This window comes from Lytechinus variegatus, chromosome 9, assembly GCF_018143015.1.
Source record: "Lytechinus variegatus isolate NC3 chromosome 9, Lvar_3.0, whole genome shotgun sequence".
NCBI lineage: Eukaryota > Metazoa > Echinodermata > Echinoidea > Temnopleuroida > Toxopneustidae > Lytechinus > Lytechinus variegatus.
The window spans coordinates 33269655-33286865 of record NC_054748.1 but is presented as its reverse complement, the minus strand read 5'-3'; the positions used below and the strand labels follow the sequence as shown (position 1 = coordinate 33286865).

Genomic DNA, 17211 nt, shown 5'->3' with positions numbered 1-17211 from the left:
TAATACTGCACGTGAGTTGTAGAGAAAGATGGGTAGTTTGGGGCGCTAGGGCAGTGTAACGCCTAATTTTCAGCCCTTGCAAAATCGGGGAACGTAACTTTAGCCACTGGGGTACAGATGGGGGCCCCCATGTGTTTCACGGCCAAGAAAAAAAAAGGAGAAAGGGAAAGAGAAAGAAAGGGAACAATGGAATTATCTTAATATTATGTCAAAATATATATTTTTGTATTGAAAAGTTCAATATTTTTACTTCAGCTGCCATATCTAGCCCTCTTGATTTTTTTTACCCATTACGCCACTTGCTTCAGCCAATAGATCTGGTGCAGAACAGTCTGAACTAGTGGTATCAGTGAACAAGTCACTGGTCATTTTTCTTTTAATATTAATATTGTATAGTTTGTTGGCATTTGTATTTTTTCTGTTGATATTAATTGCAGCACCTCTGCATGGGCAATTTAAAAGGCCTCATATTCCAAAACTTCTGGGGGCTCTGCCCCCTCGACCCCCATCAGGGGCCTCTGGAACCCCTCCGCTGATATTGCGTAATGGATAGTGGAGCATTACCGATTCTCAACAAGAAATGTGGCGCTTCCAAAAAAGTAATTGAGAATGACTGATTTAGATGTTGACGTTGCTGGCCGTCCATAGTTGTGATTGATCAATCGCAACTCTTTGTAAGACAGGGCCCAGATCTGCATTCCAAAGCTTGTTCCCACACCCTCATCCTGTTATCATTTGATATCTCAATGCAGAAGTTTGATGCGTGCATCCTTTGAGAGTAGAGCATGCAAGTTTCTCTTCTTCATTCAATGTGCATCAAATTAAAATTCCAGGGTCTGTTCGCACAAGGTGTAATAATTTGGCATTTCCATGAAGTAGTTCAATCCGTGGAAACGTTGAGAGTCAAGCTTTTGAGATACTCTTCTTCATTCAATGAATATAATCATATGCATGTCAAATTAGATTTCTAGGGTCTGTTCGCACAAGGTGTAATACTTTGGCATTTCCATGAAGCAGTTCAATTCGTGGAAACGTTGAGAGTTAAGCTTTTGAGATACTCTTCTTCATTCAATGTATATAATCATATGCATGTCAAATTAGATTTCTAGGGTCTGTTTGCACAATGCATTATACTTTGACGTTTCCATGCAGTGGTTTAATGCGTGCAAACTTTGATAGTCCAAGACGGATCGGAACGCCTGGTGAGACCAACTTGACACCGCCCAAGGGATTGTTCCCAGATGCTATGGGTAGGAAAGAAGAAAGCAAAAACAATTCTTGTCAACAACAGGATATTAATTTCATATTTGAAAAAAACTTTTATGAATGTACAGCAAGTGCAGAAAACATCTAATCATAATAATAACAATAATAAAAATACTAATTTTTATAAAGCGCTTTTCCCAGAATGGCTCAAAGCGCGTTACAGCATATCATTACCCCGGTCATTGGATTCATCTAATAAATAACTTAAATGTATGAAATGTATATCACTAAAAAGGAAGAAGATGATTCAAGAAAATTTGTTTAAATCTCTGTATATCAACTATGCTGCCATTCAATGACAAAGGAAGCAACTTTGTGGAATGAGATTCTTAGTAAAAAATGAAAATGTGTCTTCCTTTTAGGTGGAAATTTATAAATTTATTTGCTTTGAAACAATAATATTTCAGTATTTGTGAGCTACATGTATGTGACTCCAATCCATAATGTAGAGCAAAAAAAATTGAACAAAAAATTGAGTTGTTTTTCATTGTCATGGGACAGCAGTATCCATAGGTCAAACTGAAACTGAACACTGAATCAACCAATGTGATATTATTAAAGGTACCCTTTAAGGCCATCACACACCTTACGACCCGACTGGTCTGCGACTGAGTGAGGAGAGATGAATCGCAAGGTAGTCATAAGCCTCGACAGTGCACACCTTATGATCCGATATGCGACTCACGCATGCGCTTTTTGCTTTTTGACATAGCAACTGAGAAAGTGCGCCTCTACTGGCATGCGCGTTGTTTATCATATATGTGTGGTGCAACTCTGCTGTCTGATTGGCTGGAAGTTGGATTGAGCTTGCGATCCAGTCATAAGGATTCGACATGACAAATCCTTCTGATTTTCCTTGTGACTTGTCTCTGACCGGTATGCGACGCTCAAGCTGACAAGAGCTGTGACGTCATATCTCCCCTCACTCAGTCGCAAGCCAGTCGGGTTGTAAGGTGTGCGGTGGCCTTTTCACATTGAGATGAAAGATGATATAAGTTTCACATGTTTTCATTCACAACTTTAACTATTACACTTTGTTGATTGGCCGAAAAGTTTTGATGCAGAGAACAGGAAATGATACAAAAGTAATAAATATATTCTTAGTTGAGACATAATGCTCATTTCTATTGACTCAACTCTTATGAATTATTTAATAAGTTTGTAAAAAATCAGTTTTTCATGCAAATTGGCGAATTTCTAACTTCTTTCATAGGCAATTTTTATTGATCTAGTTTTGATCCTTCTCCATAAACTATATTGAAAGGAAGATTGCAGCAATGATGAAAATTATCAGTGTTGCCAATTTACAGATCAAAGCTGATCAATAAAGGCCTCCGCAGAGTCCACACACCTCACGACTGGTCCACGATTCGATTTCAGAACAAATCACATTTTGCTTACTTTCTGAAGATGTGAATGAAAAGTATCTTTGTATTTCAGGAATAAAACTGAAAGAATACCTGTACCAATAAAACAATTTTTAATGATTGCAGGCCTTATTTTGGAGTAAATGCCAAATTGGTTTGAAATCGTAGCCAATCGTATGATTGCCACTGCATCAGTACGACTAGATATTCAATTTGCTTTTATGCTAATACGTTTGGTAGCAATGTCACAGATTTGAATATAAGTATCTGTACAATGATTAAGAACCTTGCTTATTGAAATGTTCCATATCTTAATATTCGCATCAAATTTAATGTTTTATTCCAAATCGGGTCACAGACCAATAGTAAGGTGTGCAGTGGCCTTAGGGGTACAAATAATCCCTTGGGCCGTTTCATAAAGCTCTTCCTAAGTTAAGAGCGAGTGAACCTTTCTTACGTGCTAAATCAACGCCAATAGTGTACACCTTTTACCACAGAAAGGATCACCAGTCGTTCTTAAAGTCACTTTTAACTTACGAACAGCTTTATGAAACACCCACCTTGTCTGGTAAGGAGTTGTAGGAGAGTTTAACGGAACAGTAGATTTACCTGATGATGGACTAGGCGCTGGTCTCTTCAGAGCTACAGTCCTTGGTGACGTCAAGGCAACACTAGATTTACTCTTGGGCGTTGACGATACCAAAGGTTTGGAGGGTGGGGCCGATCTTTTCAATGTACCGGTGCTAGGGGTACGTTTGGCAGGTATAGTGATTGATGAAGGTGTGTGTTTGGACGGCGCAGCAGTCTTCTTGACTGGTGACTTCCGAACCTTTGTCTTATGCAAGGGGGATGCCTTTACCGGTGACTTCTGAACCTTCGGCTTTCGCTGAGGTGAGGTCTTGACTGGAGATTCCTTGAGAGGCACAGGTTTGGTTGGTGAAGCCTTGATGGGTGATCTTGTAGACCCTTGTTCTCTGTTCAGCCAGTCAGGTTCTGGTAAATCATTCTCTTGTTCTTCAGAATCTGCTTGAAATTTAAAACAAAACCATGCATCAGAAAATCATGAAATTTCACTGTTTTGATATCACTTGTGACACTGTGTTACACAAATAAGATTAACATTTTGAGTGATCTAAAAGACTATCATTGAGAATTGGTACAGTTTGGTGGTTCATCCAGTCATGTTCATGACCTCATGCTATTACCATTATCAACCACATGATATTTTCAGATTTTAATAAATATAACATGTTTCAAGGTTCAAACTTCATCATCAGCCTTCATTATTTTTGTCTTCAAGTTAATATGGTGTCGTTCTTTGGGAAATATTTCTAGTTTATTTGAACATTATTACCTGTTGATAGTGGTTGTGCTGCATGGACAATTGCGCTCACTTCCTTGGCTTTCCTCTTGTGGGCGCTATCCATTCCATCATTAGTCTCTTGACTTGAATCTTGTCTGGACATCTCCAGTGCTAACTCCAGCTCTCTGTCAAACATTCGGTCTTCAACTGGTTTCCTGTCAAATACAAACAGAAAGATTATTATTTGCTTTATATTCCACATCAAAAACTACTTATATTATCATTATGCAGCTGATGATAACACAGTTCTTGTATGGTGGATATCTCAGGATGATCTAACGTCCCTATCCGCTTCCAACGGACTTGGATAATAGATAAATTACCTATCTTTCCTTTTCCCTCTAGGGGTTTCTTTGAATTCATCATAATCGTCATCGATGTCTCTAGATCTTCTCTTTCTCTTGGTCTTCTTAGTTTTCTCTTTATCTTCTTTTAATTTCTTTGCAGCTGGTGGAGTTGGCTCTGTGAAATCACCTGGAATGATGAAAAAAAGGAATGATGGTAGTCATATCAATCATCATCATTATCATTATCACTTTCATTAGAAGTTTAGTATTATTCTTGAAATCATCATCGTCATCATTGTTGTCGTCATCCTCATCATAGGGAGGCGCGATAGCTCAGTCGGAAGAGCAGGGGTTTCGGATTCCGGTGACCCGGGTTTGATTCCCAAGCGGTGTGCTGGTGCCCTTTGGTAAGCCATTTTTCGTCATTACCAGGTCCCTCGGAGAGGACCTCACGCCGTTGGTCCCCTGGTTGTTTGTTTGCTTGCTCACAGGCATTCGTGCTTTCTTAGCAATCAGGTAAAAAACCTTGGTATATTATGGTATATAATCATCATCATCATTGGCCTATCTGACTTCCTACATTCGCTACATTTTCTTTTAATTTCTTTTTTTTTTAATGTTTCTACCATTTTCATTGCTTATACTGTGATTTAAATTCTTTTACTCTTTTTTTGTTGTATCATATTATACTTGCACATGATATGTGTGCAATATGTTTATAGGATGTCAAAAAAATGAATGGAATTGAACTGAACTGAATTATCATCATCATCATTGCACATCATAGAATATATATATATATATATATGTTTACAGATACAAGCAAATTGTACAAAACTCAGATCATCAAATCCATCAAGGCCGAATCATCATTTATCAATTTGGTTTAATTCCTGTTTGGTCATACCATCACTTGGTCTTTAACCTTATTGTCATTTAGTCTATTGCCCAAATGGTACAATTTCCATTTTATTTCATTATCTTGCACTTTAACTGATTTTAAAACAATTCATCTTAAAAAAATCTTAATCTTAAAATTCATATTTTATTGTTCGAAATAGACACCAGAAATGAAATACTCCGAAAATTTGTTTTGCCCAATTGATCGTGGCCAGCACCAGATCGACGAGGCTCTATCCCTTTAATTGTTGAACGCCAAACAGGGTAGCAGCAACTCCCATCTTTTAACGTCTTTTGGTCTGACGCGTACGGGGTTTGAACCCCCGACCTCCCAGTTGTGAGACGAATGCTCTACCAACTGAGCCAACACACCAGTTCATCTAAATCTTAATAGACCAGGTGAACATATAGCTTAACTACTGGAAATAAGCCAGTTCGTAGTTCCTTTCTGCGCATGATCAAAAGATTCTACGCATGATCAGAAGAAGGTCATTTGTACTAAAGTGACATGTTGCTTTAAAATCTAATAAGATAAGCACCAACTTTGATGTCTTGATTATTCATATATTCTTTTGAATTGTCGTTTTAATTTACATCCACAAAAAAAAACAATGCTTCCACGAACGACTGGTATTTCACAGTTTGTCAAATACATTGTGCAACATGCTAAGATATGCATTCAAAGTAGGAGTGCAACAAATACCTTCATTAAGTGTTCATTTGTGTGCTATTCTAGTCACCTGGTCTATTCGATTTCTTCATCCTGCTATGTAAGGCAAGCTGACGTAATATCGTGCTTTGAAATCTGCCTATCATGATGAAAAAAATGAAAGGTCTTTTGACCAAAATTGTCCATGAAGTAACTACAAAATGGTCTATTGGACATAATGGTAATGGGCTAAATGACTATCAGACAAAAAAAATTATTAGGATGTAGACAGACTGGTAACTACATGTACATGTTGTAGATGAACTAGGATTGTTGGATAAGACCAAACATAATATAAACAAAGTGGATGCAGTCTGTAGACCAAGGAGCTACTGTAAAATTTACCTTAAATACTGTAACTTACCATCATCACTTTCTTCTCCTCCACCATAAGCTGAATAATCCACCTCTTTTCGGGCTCTGAAAAAATGAAGGAGAGTTAAATAACTTATGTTTTTTTTTAACTTCCGTAACGGGAGCAATAGCTGATTGCAACATCCAACAAGAAATGTAACAAGTGGAGAGATGGCGTGTATACATACAAATCATCTCTCCACATGTAAGAACATGCCAAATGCCTCATGCTAAAACATGCCTCAAATTGAAAAAGTTGTGTTTTCATTTTGATAATTTGAGGCATGCTCTTCATGTTCTTCGAGCAAATCAATAAGTAGAAATATGGGGCCGGTTGCAAGAAAGGGTCTTTCCATTTCCAAGGACCGTCTTTCGTGTCGCCCATCGTTTATGATGCGCTGTATGCGGGATATTTCTAAAATGTATGATAAACAATAAAATCTATTAGCAAGCATTTAAATCAATTTGTATACAATTTCATATGAAATCATTTTATAAACAAAGATTTTGTTTAATTTAACGGATGAATAAAATACGTTTGCAGGTAATTTATTTAAAATGCGTTTCACATGGCACATCACAAATGGGCGGCACGAAAGATGGTTCTTGCAAAGTCCCTTTCGTGCAATTGACCCCAGATCTCTGTAGATTTAAATTCAGAACCTTTTGCCTTTTGGGAAAAATTGATTAATTTTGGAGTAGAAATCTACCTTTACTTTAGAATCCTATTATGACCCAACCTACCTAAGCTAGCGAGCGCCAGATAAACTGATTGTAGTTTTACTTTTAGAATGGGTGATTTCAAGTACGGTGTTGAAATCTGGGGCCCGTTGCAGAAAGAGTTGCAATCAATCGCAACTCTAAAAATCATGCGCAAGTCCCGAATGCGCGTTGTTGATTGGTCGAAAATCAAATTGCGCGTGATTTTTAGAGTTGCGATTGATTGCAACTCTTTCTGCAACGGGACCCTGGTGTTGGGACAACACCAACACCAGCTACAACACCGTACTTGAAATGACGCTGGTGTTGGGATTGACCTCGGAAAATATGACGTATTTCCGGCAGTTTGTGTTGAGCTCTGGTGTTGAATGTCGTCTGCTGAACAGATCATTACAGCTGGTGTTGACGATCTATGTGCAATTTCCCTTTTCACCAACACCAACCCCCAGGGATTGGGGAAATTGTGATTTCAAGTTCGGTGTTGGTGTTGATGAAATGGAGTTCACGAACAGGAGGTGAACACGATGAAACACTCTCTTAAAATTATCTATTACAGTTAAGATGAGCGCAAATCATTTTTACACGTTTTACACATTTTAATGAAAAATTTTACACATTTTAATGAAAAATAATATTTATGCTAGGCCTATCTGATTATTGCATGATTCTGTACGATAAGATTTTACTGCAATTTCTTCCTGATTTCACTATCGTCGTTGAGAATTTCTCGCGTAAAGTTGAGATGATCAGAAGCGCAGCGCAGGGGCGTGACATCATAGGATATCGATAACGCGATCGGTATCGCTCCTCTGAACTCAGCTTGGTGTTGGGGCTCGGTTTAGCAGCCTTTTTACGCTCTCAACACCAACACCGAACTTGAAATCACCCAATGAGGCATCAGCCATCACACACCTACACATCTGTAATCAATTCATGACATTGGATTCTAAAAATAGTAATTACTAAAGGTAAGCCTTAATTTTTTTATTCTAAATTAAAATTAGATAAGGGCTGGTTATAGGACATGTAGGAAATTCAGTCCCAAGACCACTCAAGAGGCAAGATCCCAACTTAGCATACCGATCAACTAGATCTTGCCAGGCTAGGGCAATCCTGTATTTTAGGGGTCTAAATTATTTTAGGTTACTAACTTCAGGCAACAGCTCCACGACCGCTGTTAACGGTACTTCAGTAGTGCGTACGAACGTGCCAGGTATGGCGGGCCGTTAATGCCATTATTATAGGACTACTACTAGTATACAGCTACACGCCTGTGTTGTGTAGTAGATGTAAAGTTGTATTTACCAATGGGGTATCATGCGATATATATAGGGGCCGGGGGGGGGGGTGGTGGCATAGAAATAGAATAACGGTATAAGCCGTCGGGTGTCACGTGACCCGGGACTAGTCATGGCCCGGGGGGAGGGGTATGCAAAGAAGAAATCAATGCAGTATGCCTTGGTTTTAGGGGGTTTTATTATTTGGGGTATAATCAGTAGAGGCGCACGGCCAATATGGGAGACTCTCTCCAATAGGGGAGACAATCTCCCACATTGGAGACTTGCTTTGCAAAAGGACAAAAGAAACAACACAAACAAAAGCACAAGTTTTTCCACCCAAAAGTTTGTCTCGCTGAGGTCAGAAGCCCATTTGTTTTGTGTGTGGATGACAACAAAAATCCTTATCAAAACAAAAGTAGACGGTGAAAAGGTGTAAATTTTCATGAGGAATCTGCTTATCACATTTTTATTTGCCGCCAAGGTAATCCTTTTGGCTTTTGCCACAAATGTAAACAAAGGAAATTAGTCTCCAAAACTGGAGACTGTCTCTGAAATTGGATACCCAAATTCTTTATAAGTCTCTGATATTGGAGATAATCTCCCACATTGGAGACAGTCTCCAATATTGGCCCACTCATGGTTTCAAATCGTCTCGTGTGTGAAGGATTCATATGCACCTGGTGCACGCGAATCTTTCACACCATTTTTACTAAAATAACTATGACTTTACATCATAGCTATGACTTATAATTTTTCTATAACACTTACCGAACCATATGGATCGTTTGTTGAATTCTCTTTGTTGTTTGTTTTAATAAAATAAGAGCATTTTTCGTGATCTTCACGTAGATGCCTCTTGATCAGCGTTGATATCAACTTTTGCCTAAAGAGGGCGCGCGATATTATTCACCAAGCCGGTAGGCACTTAAGAACCAAGTTTGAAAGGATACTCGTAAAATTATGTCACTCTCGCCGATGAATATTCATTAGATCGTGGTCGTGCGTGTTCAATACACACCGAGTGCATGCATGCAGAGAGTTTGTATTGAACACGCACGACCACGATCTAATGATTATTCATCGCGAGAGTGACGTAATTTTACGAGTGTCCTTTCAAACTTGGTTCTTAAGCACTCACACATTGTACGAGGTTAGTACGGTATGTACTAACCTCGTACAATAGACCGTGTTTGACCCTGGATTTCGAAGTAGTCGGCAAACATCGCTTCATTGCTGAAGTAATATTTGCCGAAGCTCCTTCTCGCTACGCACCGGGGCTCTTGCCGGTAAGTAGCAAGAGTTTGTTGAATATAATAATAATAATAAAATAATAATCCGATAAAAAAAGCACATTTTGCTTACCTCGGCCTCGAAAGTGACTTCGCTTGTCTCTTCCACGGAAATACAAGGAAGCCCGTTGGTGGCGCTAATAATTTCACAACCTTGATTCAGCTCCTCGGTAATTTTATAACTGTATCTAAATTCTTTGAATGCGCAATCCTCATGATTAATTTACTAATTATGGGCACCAATTAATGAAATGCCTTCAAAAAACATAATTAATGATTATTATTGGTGATGATAACACTCATTTGCATTAATTTAAAAAGATGACTGATAAAAAAAAATGAAAATAATATACGTGCCTGGAAAGAAACCAGCAGTACAAGCTTTGACGAACGTCAATAATACGTATACGGTATACCAAAGTCTATACAATGAAAAGATTGGACACTTCACGGACTTTGCGTAATGCCTTGCGTCGATATGCGTGTAAAATAGTGTAGGTGCCTATTCTTTCCCTTGTCGTGTCTTTGATATGAATATAAATCGCGCGCCCTCTTCAGGAGAAAATTGATATCAACGCTGACTGATTTCTATCTCCGTAAAATCTTCACTAAAGATCAAGAAAATATACATATTTTTCGAAAGAAACTTCAAGGAGAAGTCACGGAAGGATCTAAATGATTCGGTAAGTGTCATAGCAGGATGTGGAATATTTATTTATACATAATATTTTATGTGGGCAAAAGCCCACTGTATTTTCGAAGTGTAGTGGTGTGTCGCGTGCGTATGACTGATAATCCTTCGCTCGCGAGACGATATGAACCCATGGGTGGTTCTTAAGTGCCTACCGTACCTTTGTTTACGGTGTTGCAAGCTAGCTGCATTCTAGGCGATCAGCATTATTTTCTTGCTCGTTCAATCCACTTTCATCATCATCTTGTCAAAAGATGGCGTACTTTACCAATAAGTATATACATGAGATGCAACCTGTTGATTTTTGGTACAATTTCCTATTATGCGCTGACGACTTGAATTGAGAATGTTCGATACGAAAAATTGCTTTTCGATTGTTGTTTGCGTACTTTCCACCGCAGTATTAAGGACGGATCGAACGGAGTATCCTGGTTGAGACTTGGAGGTAAGCGATAAAAACAGTTTTATAAATAATTTCCAATTCATTTTTTTTTTAAAACTAAAACTATTAAAAAGAAATCATTAGTGGAGAAATACTGAAACGTTTGGCGTTTTTTATTCCCTCACATTCGTGTGATGAATGAAAACGTCAAAGTCCACTATGAAACCACATGCGTTGTGCGAGGTTAGTATTACTAACCTCGCATGTTGTGTGAGTGATATTAGCCATGCGCCTCTACTGATAATAGGGGGTACCGTCTATCTGAGCACTTATTATGGGTATACCACCCCCCCCCGGCCCCTTCGCATGATACCACATTGGTAAATACAACTTTACATCTACTAGTACATAGGCGTGTAGCTAGTAGTTGTCCTATAATAATGGCATTAATGCCCGCCATACCCGGCACGTACGCACTACTGAACTGTGGAGCTGTTGCCTGAACTGAAGTTAGCAACCTAAAATAATTTTTAGACCCCTAAAATAGGCCTATTCAATTTCAGTGTTTGTTTACATAAACAACATTGGCATTATCGTGCTTTCTGACTCCGGAGACAAAAAAGATCTAGGGTCCAAAATTTCTTACAACGCCTATACTATAGTCTCGACAAAGGGTCTGAAGTTCCATCCGCGCTCGAGTTGGCTCATGATCATAGAGTCTAGATTGCTCACGATCAAAATATGTGCGTCCGCACGATCGAGGCTATACTTTCTTATCCTCTCTCTCTCAAATATCTCATTTTCTTTTTCGCTTTTCTAGTGTTGGCTTGGACTAAAATAAAGAAAAACATATTGGAAAGTTGTTTGTTTGATTCTGCTCTTTTTTTCAGAACGTTGTTTTCACTGACGGGATAATACTGACTAAAAATAAAATTCGTGTTTAGGAATATACGTCACACTTTGTCAAATCATTCCTGACTTTCAACAAACTAAATGAATATCAATAATCCCTGCAGCTCGATACACAGCTTTCACAAAATAATTACTTCCCCCAAAATGATATTTACATGATATGTATATTACAAGTGTGCAGGAATGCCTAATTCAATAGACATGTAAATTTCACGACTTGAAGTGCTTGTGCCACATGCATGCTTGTTAATTTCTCATGCACACCTGTTGATTGACAGAAAGCAGAATTTACAGTTGTCTACTAAAAGTTGATAGAATCAAAATCGTCCTAAATTTATTTAGTCAGCAACAATCACATTGATGATCTTCCCAATTCATAGTTCTGTCTTATTTTGTCAGCCAAGTCAGGCCTCATGACTGACTGACTTAATTGACTGACTGAATAAAATGATCGGCCTATTTATTTAGTCAGTGCCACAAATTTTATTAACCTACTAACAATCTATCTTAAATGTAGGAAAGGAAAAAAAATCGAATTATAAAATAAACCTATCATATGCAATCTTACATTTATTTAGTCAGCGATAATTAAGCCAAGTTTACATTTTTACTCCACTATTCATAGAAATTTCACTGTCATTTAATTAACCCATCGTTTTTTCTTCTTCACTCTTCAACTTTTTATAAGTCACAGTATATCAACTGTCTATATATTTATCGTTCTATTTGGCTCCACTTTTCCAACTAAATATACGCACGGTAATTAACCTGTATATATTCCATCAACCCCTCTTTTCCCTTCTCTTCAAAACCACTCTGCCACTTTTAGACAGTGAGCTATCCACTAAATAAATCAATTCAAACTGTCTATATCTTTATCCTCCTTTTTGACTCCACTTTTTTAACGATACGCACGGTAATTAACCTGTATATATTCCATCAACCCCTCTTTTCCCTTCTCTTCAAAACCACTCTGCCACTTTTAGACAGTAGGCTATCCACTAAATAAATCAATTCAAACTGTCTTTATCTTTATCCTCCTTTTTGACTTCACTTTTTTAACGATACGCACGATAATTAACCTGTTTATTCCGTCAACCCCTTCTCTTCAAAACCACTCTGCCACTTTTAGACAGTAGGCTATCCACTAAATAAATCAATTCAAACTGTCTATATCTTTATCCTCCTTTTTGACTCCACTTTTTTAACGATACGCACGGTAATTAACCTGTATATATTCCATCAACCCCTCTTTTCCCTTCTCTTCAAAACCACTCTGCCACTTTTAGACAGTGGGCTATCCACTAAATAAATCAATTCAAACTGTCTATATCTTTATCCTCCTTTAATTGACTCCACTTTTTTAACGATACGCACGGTAATTAACCTGTATATATTCCATCAACCCCTCTTTTCCCTTCTCTTCAAAACCACTCTGCCACTTTTAGACAGTAGGCTATCCACTAAATTAATCAATTCAAACTGTCTATATCTTTATCCTCCTTTTTGACTCCACTTTTTTAACGATACGCACGGTAATTAACCTGTATATATTCCATCAACCCCTCTTTCCCTTCTCTTCAAAACCACTCTGCCACTTTTAGACAGTAGGCTATCCACTAAATAAATCAATTCAAACTGTCTATATCTTTATCCTCCTTTTTGACTCCACTTTTTTAACGATACGGACGGTAATTAACCTGTATATATTCCATCAACCCCTCTTTTCCCTTCTCTTCAAAACCACTCTGCCACTTTTAGACAGTAGGCTATCCACTAAATAAATCAATTCAAACTGTCTATATCTTTATCCTCCTTTTTGACTCCACTTTTTTAATGATACGCACGGTAATTAACCTGTATATATTCCATCAACCCCTCTTTTCCCTTCTCTTCAAAACCACTCTGCCACTTTTAGACAGTTGGCTATCCATCCACTACAATTTCAACAAGCTTATTATTTATCTTCCTTTTTGACTCCATCGCGTGTTATCGCGTGGCCAAAACCCATAGACGGAGCCAAAAAGAACGATAAAACTAAGATTCTAGGTTTTATCCTCCTTTTTGGCTCCGTCAATGGGTTTTGGCAACACAATAACACGCGCTGGAGTCAAAAAGGAAGATAAAGTAATAGTACGCTGAAAATTATTGTGTGTGACTGTGTATGATATATCATCTGGGATGATCCATTATGATTTGGGGGTGTGATGATGCGAGAGTTATCATGCAATGTCGTGTCAACGGAGAAATTGTCCCACGTGCGAGAGTCTTGTCCGCGGAGAGCAAGCCGAGTGAGCTTGCATTGAACGAAATAAATCTATTGAAAGTCAACGAGGCGTAGTCGTGCTTAGTGAAATTCAGGTATGGCAGTGTATCCTATTGCCGGACACTTTCATTTCAGTGCTTTAAAAATGACAACTAGAGGAAATACAATCAAGAAAAATTATCACTTGCTATTCCAAATATTCTGAAAATCATGAATATGATGAAATTATTTTATATTTTCCAACCATTTTCTTTGCACCGCACTTGCCGCATACCCCTCCGCGAAAAACAATTATTTTCGTGCGTGACAAATTATATTGTAATTCCGGACGCGCGCCGGACGGGTAAAAATATTCTTGATTATAATGATGTAAGAAAGAATTGGTGTGATTTTTTTTCGAGATCAATCATCTCATGAGTAAATTCTAAGTTTTTGTTTGCTTTCTTATAACGATTCTGATCAGATCTTTGTTATAAATTTGCGTTTGCTAACTAATTTCCTTTTTTAATTGCGCGTTCGATATTGCACTTCCAAGTGTTAATGAAGCTCGTTCATATCGTAAGACTCAGTCATCAAGTTAAGTTCTATCGATGCGCTGTCGATCATTGACGGCTCTCCAACACGGTAAACCTCGCGCACGGCCGGGGTACCGGGAACATTGAGAACTAGCCGTCGACGATTTAATCGATGGAGCGTACGAGATTGAAATTCGGCAAATCAGGTCCGTATTTCAATCAGAAAATAGATCAATTGGGATCAATTGTTAATGCCAAAACTGTGTTAGGCCTATATGTTATTTCAAGCATTTTCTGTCATTTTTAGAGAAAAATAAGGTAAAAGTTATATTTTCGCCTTGTTTTTGCAATCTCGTTCTTTGAATTGATCTGTGATATTGAACTGCGGAAGTCTTACGGTACGAAATTGATTTCCTACGCAGTTATATGCGCGTCCGGAAATATGATAGTGTCCGGTAATACAATACGTCACTATACTGTCTACTTTATGGCTCCGGAGTCAGCATTCACGATATGGCCACAAGATTCAGACTTGAATCAAGAACATTTCTAGCAAACCGCCTCTTGAATGAAAACATCATTATATCACAACACTTTGCATTGAACGAGTGGGGTAAATTCCAAATCCAATCTCATCATAAATTCACAAACAATGAACGACAGATATTTCTATGTGTGGGACCGAAGCCAAGCAAGGCAAAGGACTTATCTCACCTTGATGATCTGCGACTGTCAGCCATATCAAGATGAATGCTTCATTAAATTCAATCTTTTGGTCTCAGATTGGATAAACAGCCGATTCGAATAAGCTGCTCTGGTTATTTTGTAAGATCTTGCCACTTTCCTACAGTTATTTCACCTCTGACTATATTTTCGAGACTCCATCAAATTCGAATTTTCTTGAAATCCCCGCGTAAAATATGGTATCAAAACAAGACAAATGCCAAACGAAAATTAATGGGACCAAAAACTACTTGTAGCATGAGTAGACCGTGCGAAGAAACATTAAAAAAAAAAGTGCGTGTAAAATATGAATAACCTTAAATCAATAAAAGAATGTAGTCTATAATGTTCTGCAAGGGGCGGAAAAACATTTAGAGAAGAAGAACAAAAAGGTGGATCTAGGGGGGGGGGCCGAGGCGCGGTGAACCCGAGGCGCCCCCCCCCCCCTATTGGCGGTGCTAAAAAAAGGGGGGGGGAGGAAAGAAGAAAAAAGGAGGGAAAAGAGAGGAGAAAAAGGTAAAGGAGGAAGACAAGTGAATAAAATAAGATGAGGGGAAGACTTGGAAAATAAAAAGAATCTTTCATATCACTATATAAAATGTTTGCTCACGCTTCGCGCTTCTCATTGCCTGTTAGGTGATTTTGTTCAATATACATTGTAGGTGATCTTGTTCAATATGGAGTTTAGATATCAAGTTTGGAAGTCAATATACAAAGCATATTTGATCTCTAAAAATCGAACTTTCATTATTTTGTGAGATTTACTAAATGATTTTTAAAAATTGCTCTGTAAAAATGTCAGTTTTATGGTCTAAATAGTTATGTATAAATCGACAAATAGTGGTTAGAATTTCCATTGGTAAACATGTAAAAAAAAGTCATCTCCCGCTTCGCGCTCGCATTATTTGATTTCTAAAATATGCAACGTCTTCATGCCTAACTGCATGCATACAGTCTTTATAAGAAGTACCTTTCCATCAGTTCATTTCTGCTCATGCTTCGCGTTTGTAGTAATTATTTAGTTGCATACACATCTTTTTCAGGATGACAAACATTGCCAAAAATGTTGATATTCTAGGAAAAATGCATAAAATTTCAAAAGAACTTAGCTCGCGTTCGCATTATATAAATAAGGATTATGATATTATATATGTAAGTTGATTTATAAGAATAAAGCTAAGAAGTGACTATTAGGACTACTCCTTCAAAGAAACCAAAATTATCTTTGATAATTCAAATATGGCTTTTTAAAAAAATCCGCCCCCCCCCCCCTATTGGCGAAGGCTGGATCCGCCCCTGCATGTAGGGCTAACATTATACGTACCGTGACTGATGCAGTTGATTGCTGCACTTGATGTCACAAATTCTTGACTGAAATTAAATATCTCTGTTCTTAGATGGGTTTTACATATACAAACAAATTAAACATGTTTCTCTTTTTTCTCTGGCTTACATTAACAACAAGTTTGATTAATGTAGGCATATGCTCTACTACTAAAAAAATCACCTATAATGAGAAAGAAAGAAAGATAGATAGATAGATGGCACAAAAAGGGGGAGAGTAGGGGTGAAAGGGGGTGAGAGCACCCCGGTCCTAATATATGGTTTTTAAGTAGTGAAAAGGGAGGAAGGAGGAGACACAATTTTCATTTAAAAATAATATTGTTCGTGTAACTGCAAATGAACCATCCCACTGAGAATGCCTCGCCGGTGTCAAACTATCGCCCCCCCCCCCTCCGTTTTACCAACTTGATAGCAGGATGGTCTCCCTTTTGCTGCCACCCGATGCAGTGGCGTAGCTAGGATTTTTTTCCCGGGGGGGCACTGGGGGGTCCTTGCTTTTTCAGGGGGGGCACCGGCCATTTTTCCGGTGTGTGTGTATGTGTCACAAGGGCGGATCCGACTTTCGCCAATAGGGGACGGGGCCCGAAATTATCTTCACCTATATTTTCCCCGATCAGTCACTTCTTACTTTTATTCTTATAAAACAACATAAACATGAAATAATCTCATAAGCCTTATGAAAAGTGCGAGCGCGAAGCGCGAGCAATTTTTTTTTTACTTTCATGTATTTTTTCCTGAAAATTTAATTTTCTGGGCAATGTAATGTGTGATCCTGAACAAGATTCGTATATGTAACTAGATGGTTACTGCGAACGCCAATATATTTCAATAATGCGAGCGCGA

General features: G+C 38.1%; 1 protein-coding gene across 1 annotated transcript; it reads right to left on the bottom strand.

Annotated features, from left to right (window-relative positions):
* Positions 1 to 619: 619 nt before the first annotated feature.
* On the bottom strand, positions 620 to 15232 carry LOC121421790 (nuclear ubiquitous casein and cyclin-dependent kinase substrate 1-like). Its single transcript, XM_041616590.1, has 6 exons — positions 15016 to 15232; positions 6257 to 6312; positions 4320 to 4470; positions 3988 to 4151; positions 3243 to 3656; positions 620 to 1244 (listed from the first exon to the last, which is right to left on the bottom strand). Exons 1-6 carry the CDS (start codon positions 15039 to 15041, stop codon positions 1129 to 1131), a joined length of 927 nt encoding a protein of 308 aa, XP_041472524.1. The 5' UTR covers positions 15042 to 15232; the 3' UTR covers positions 620 to 1128.
* Positions 15233 to 17211: the final 1979 nt, after the last annotated feature.

What these genes read in the sequence shown, in the direction of transcription:
- LOC121421790 (XM_041616590.1), bottom strand. Translation starts at nt 15,041, where the DNA reads ATGGCTGACAGTCGCAGATCATCAAG. An exon ending in GACAGTCGCAGATCATCAAG is followed by an intron (nt 6,313 to 15,015) that starts GTGAGATAAGTC and finishes TCATTTTTTCAG; the next exon opens with AGCCCGAAAAGAGGTGGATT. An exon ending in AGGAGAAGAAAGTGATGATG is followed by an intron (nt 4,471 to 6,256) that starts GTAAGTTACAGT and finishes TCATCATTCCAG; the next exon opens with GTGATTTCACAGAGCCAACT.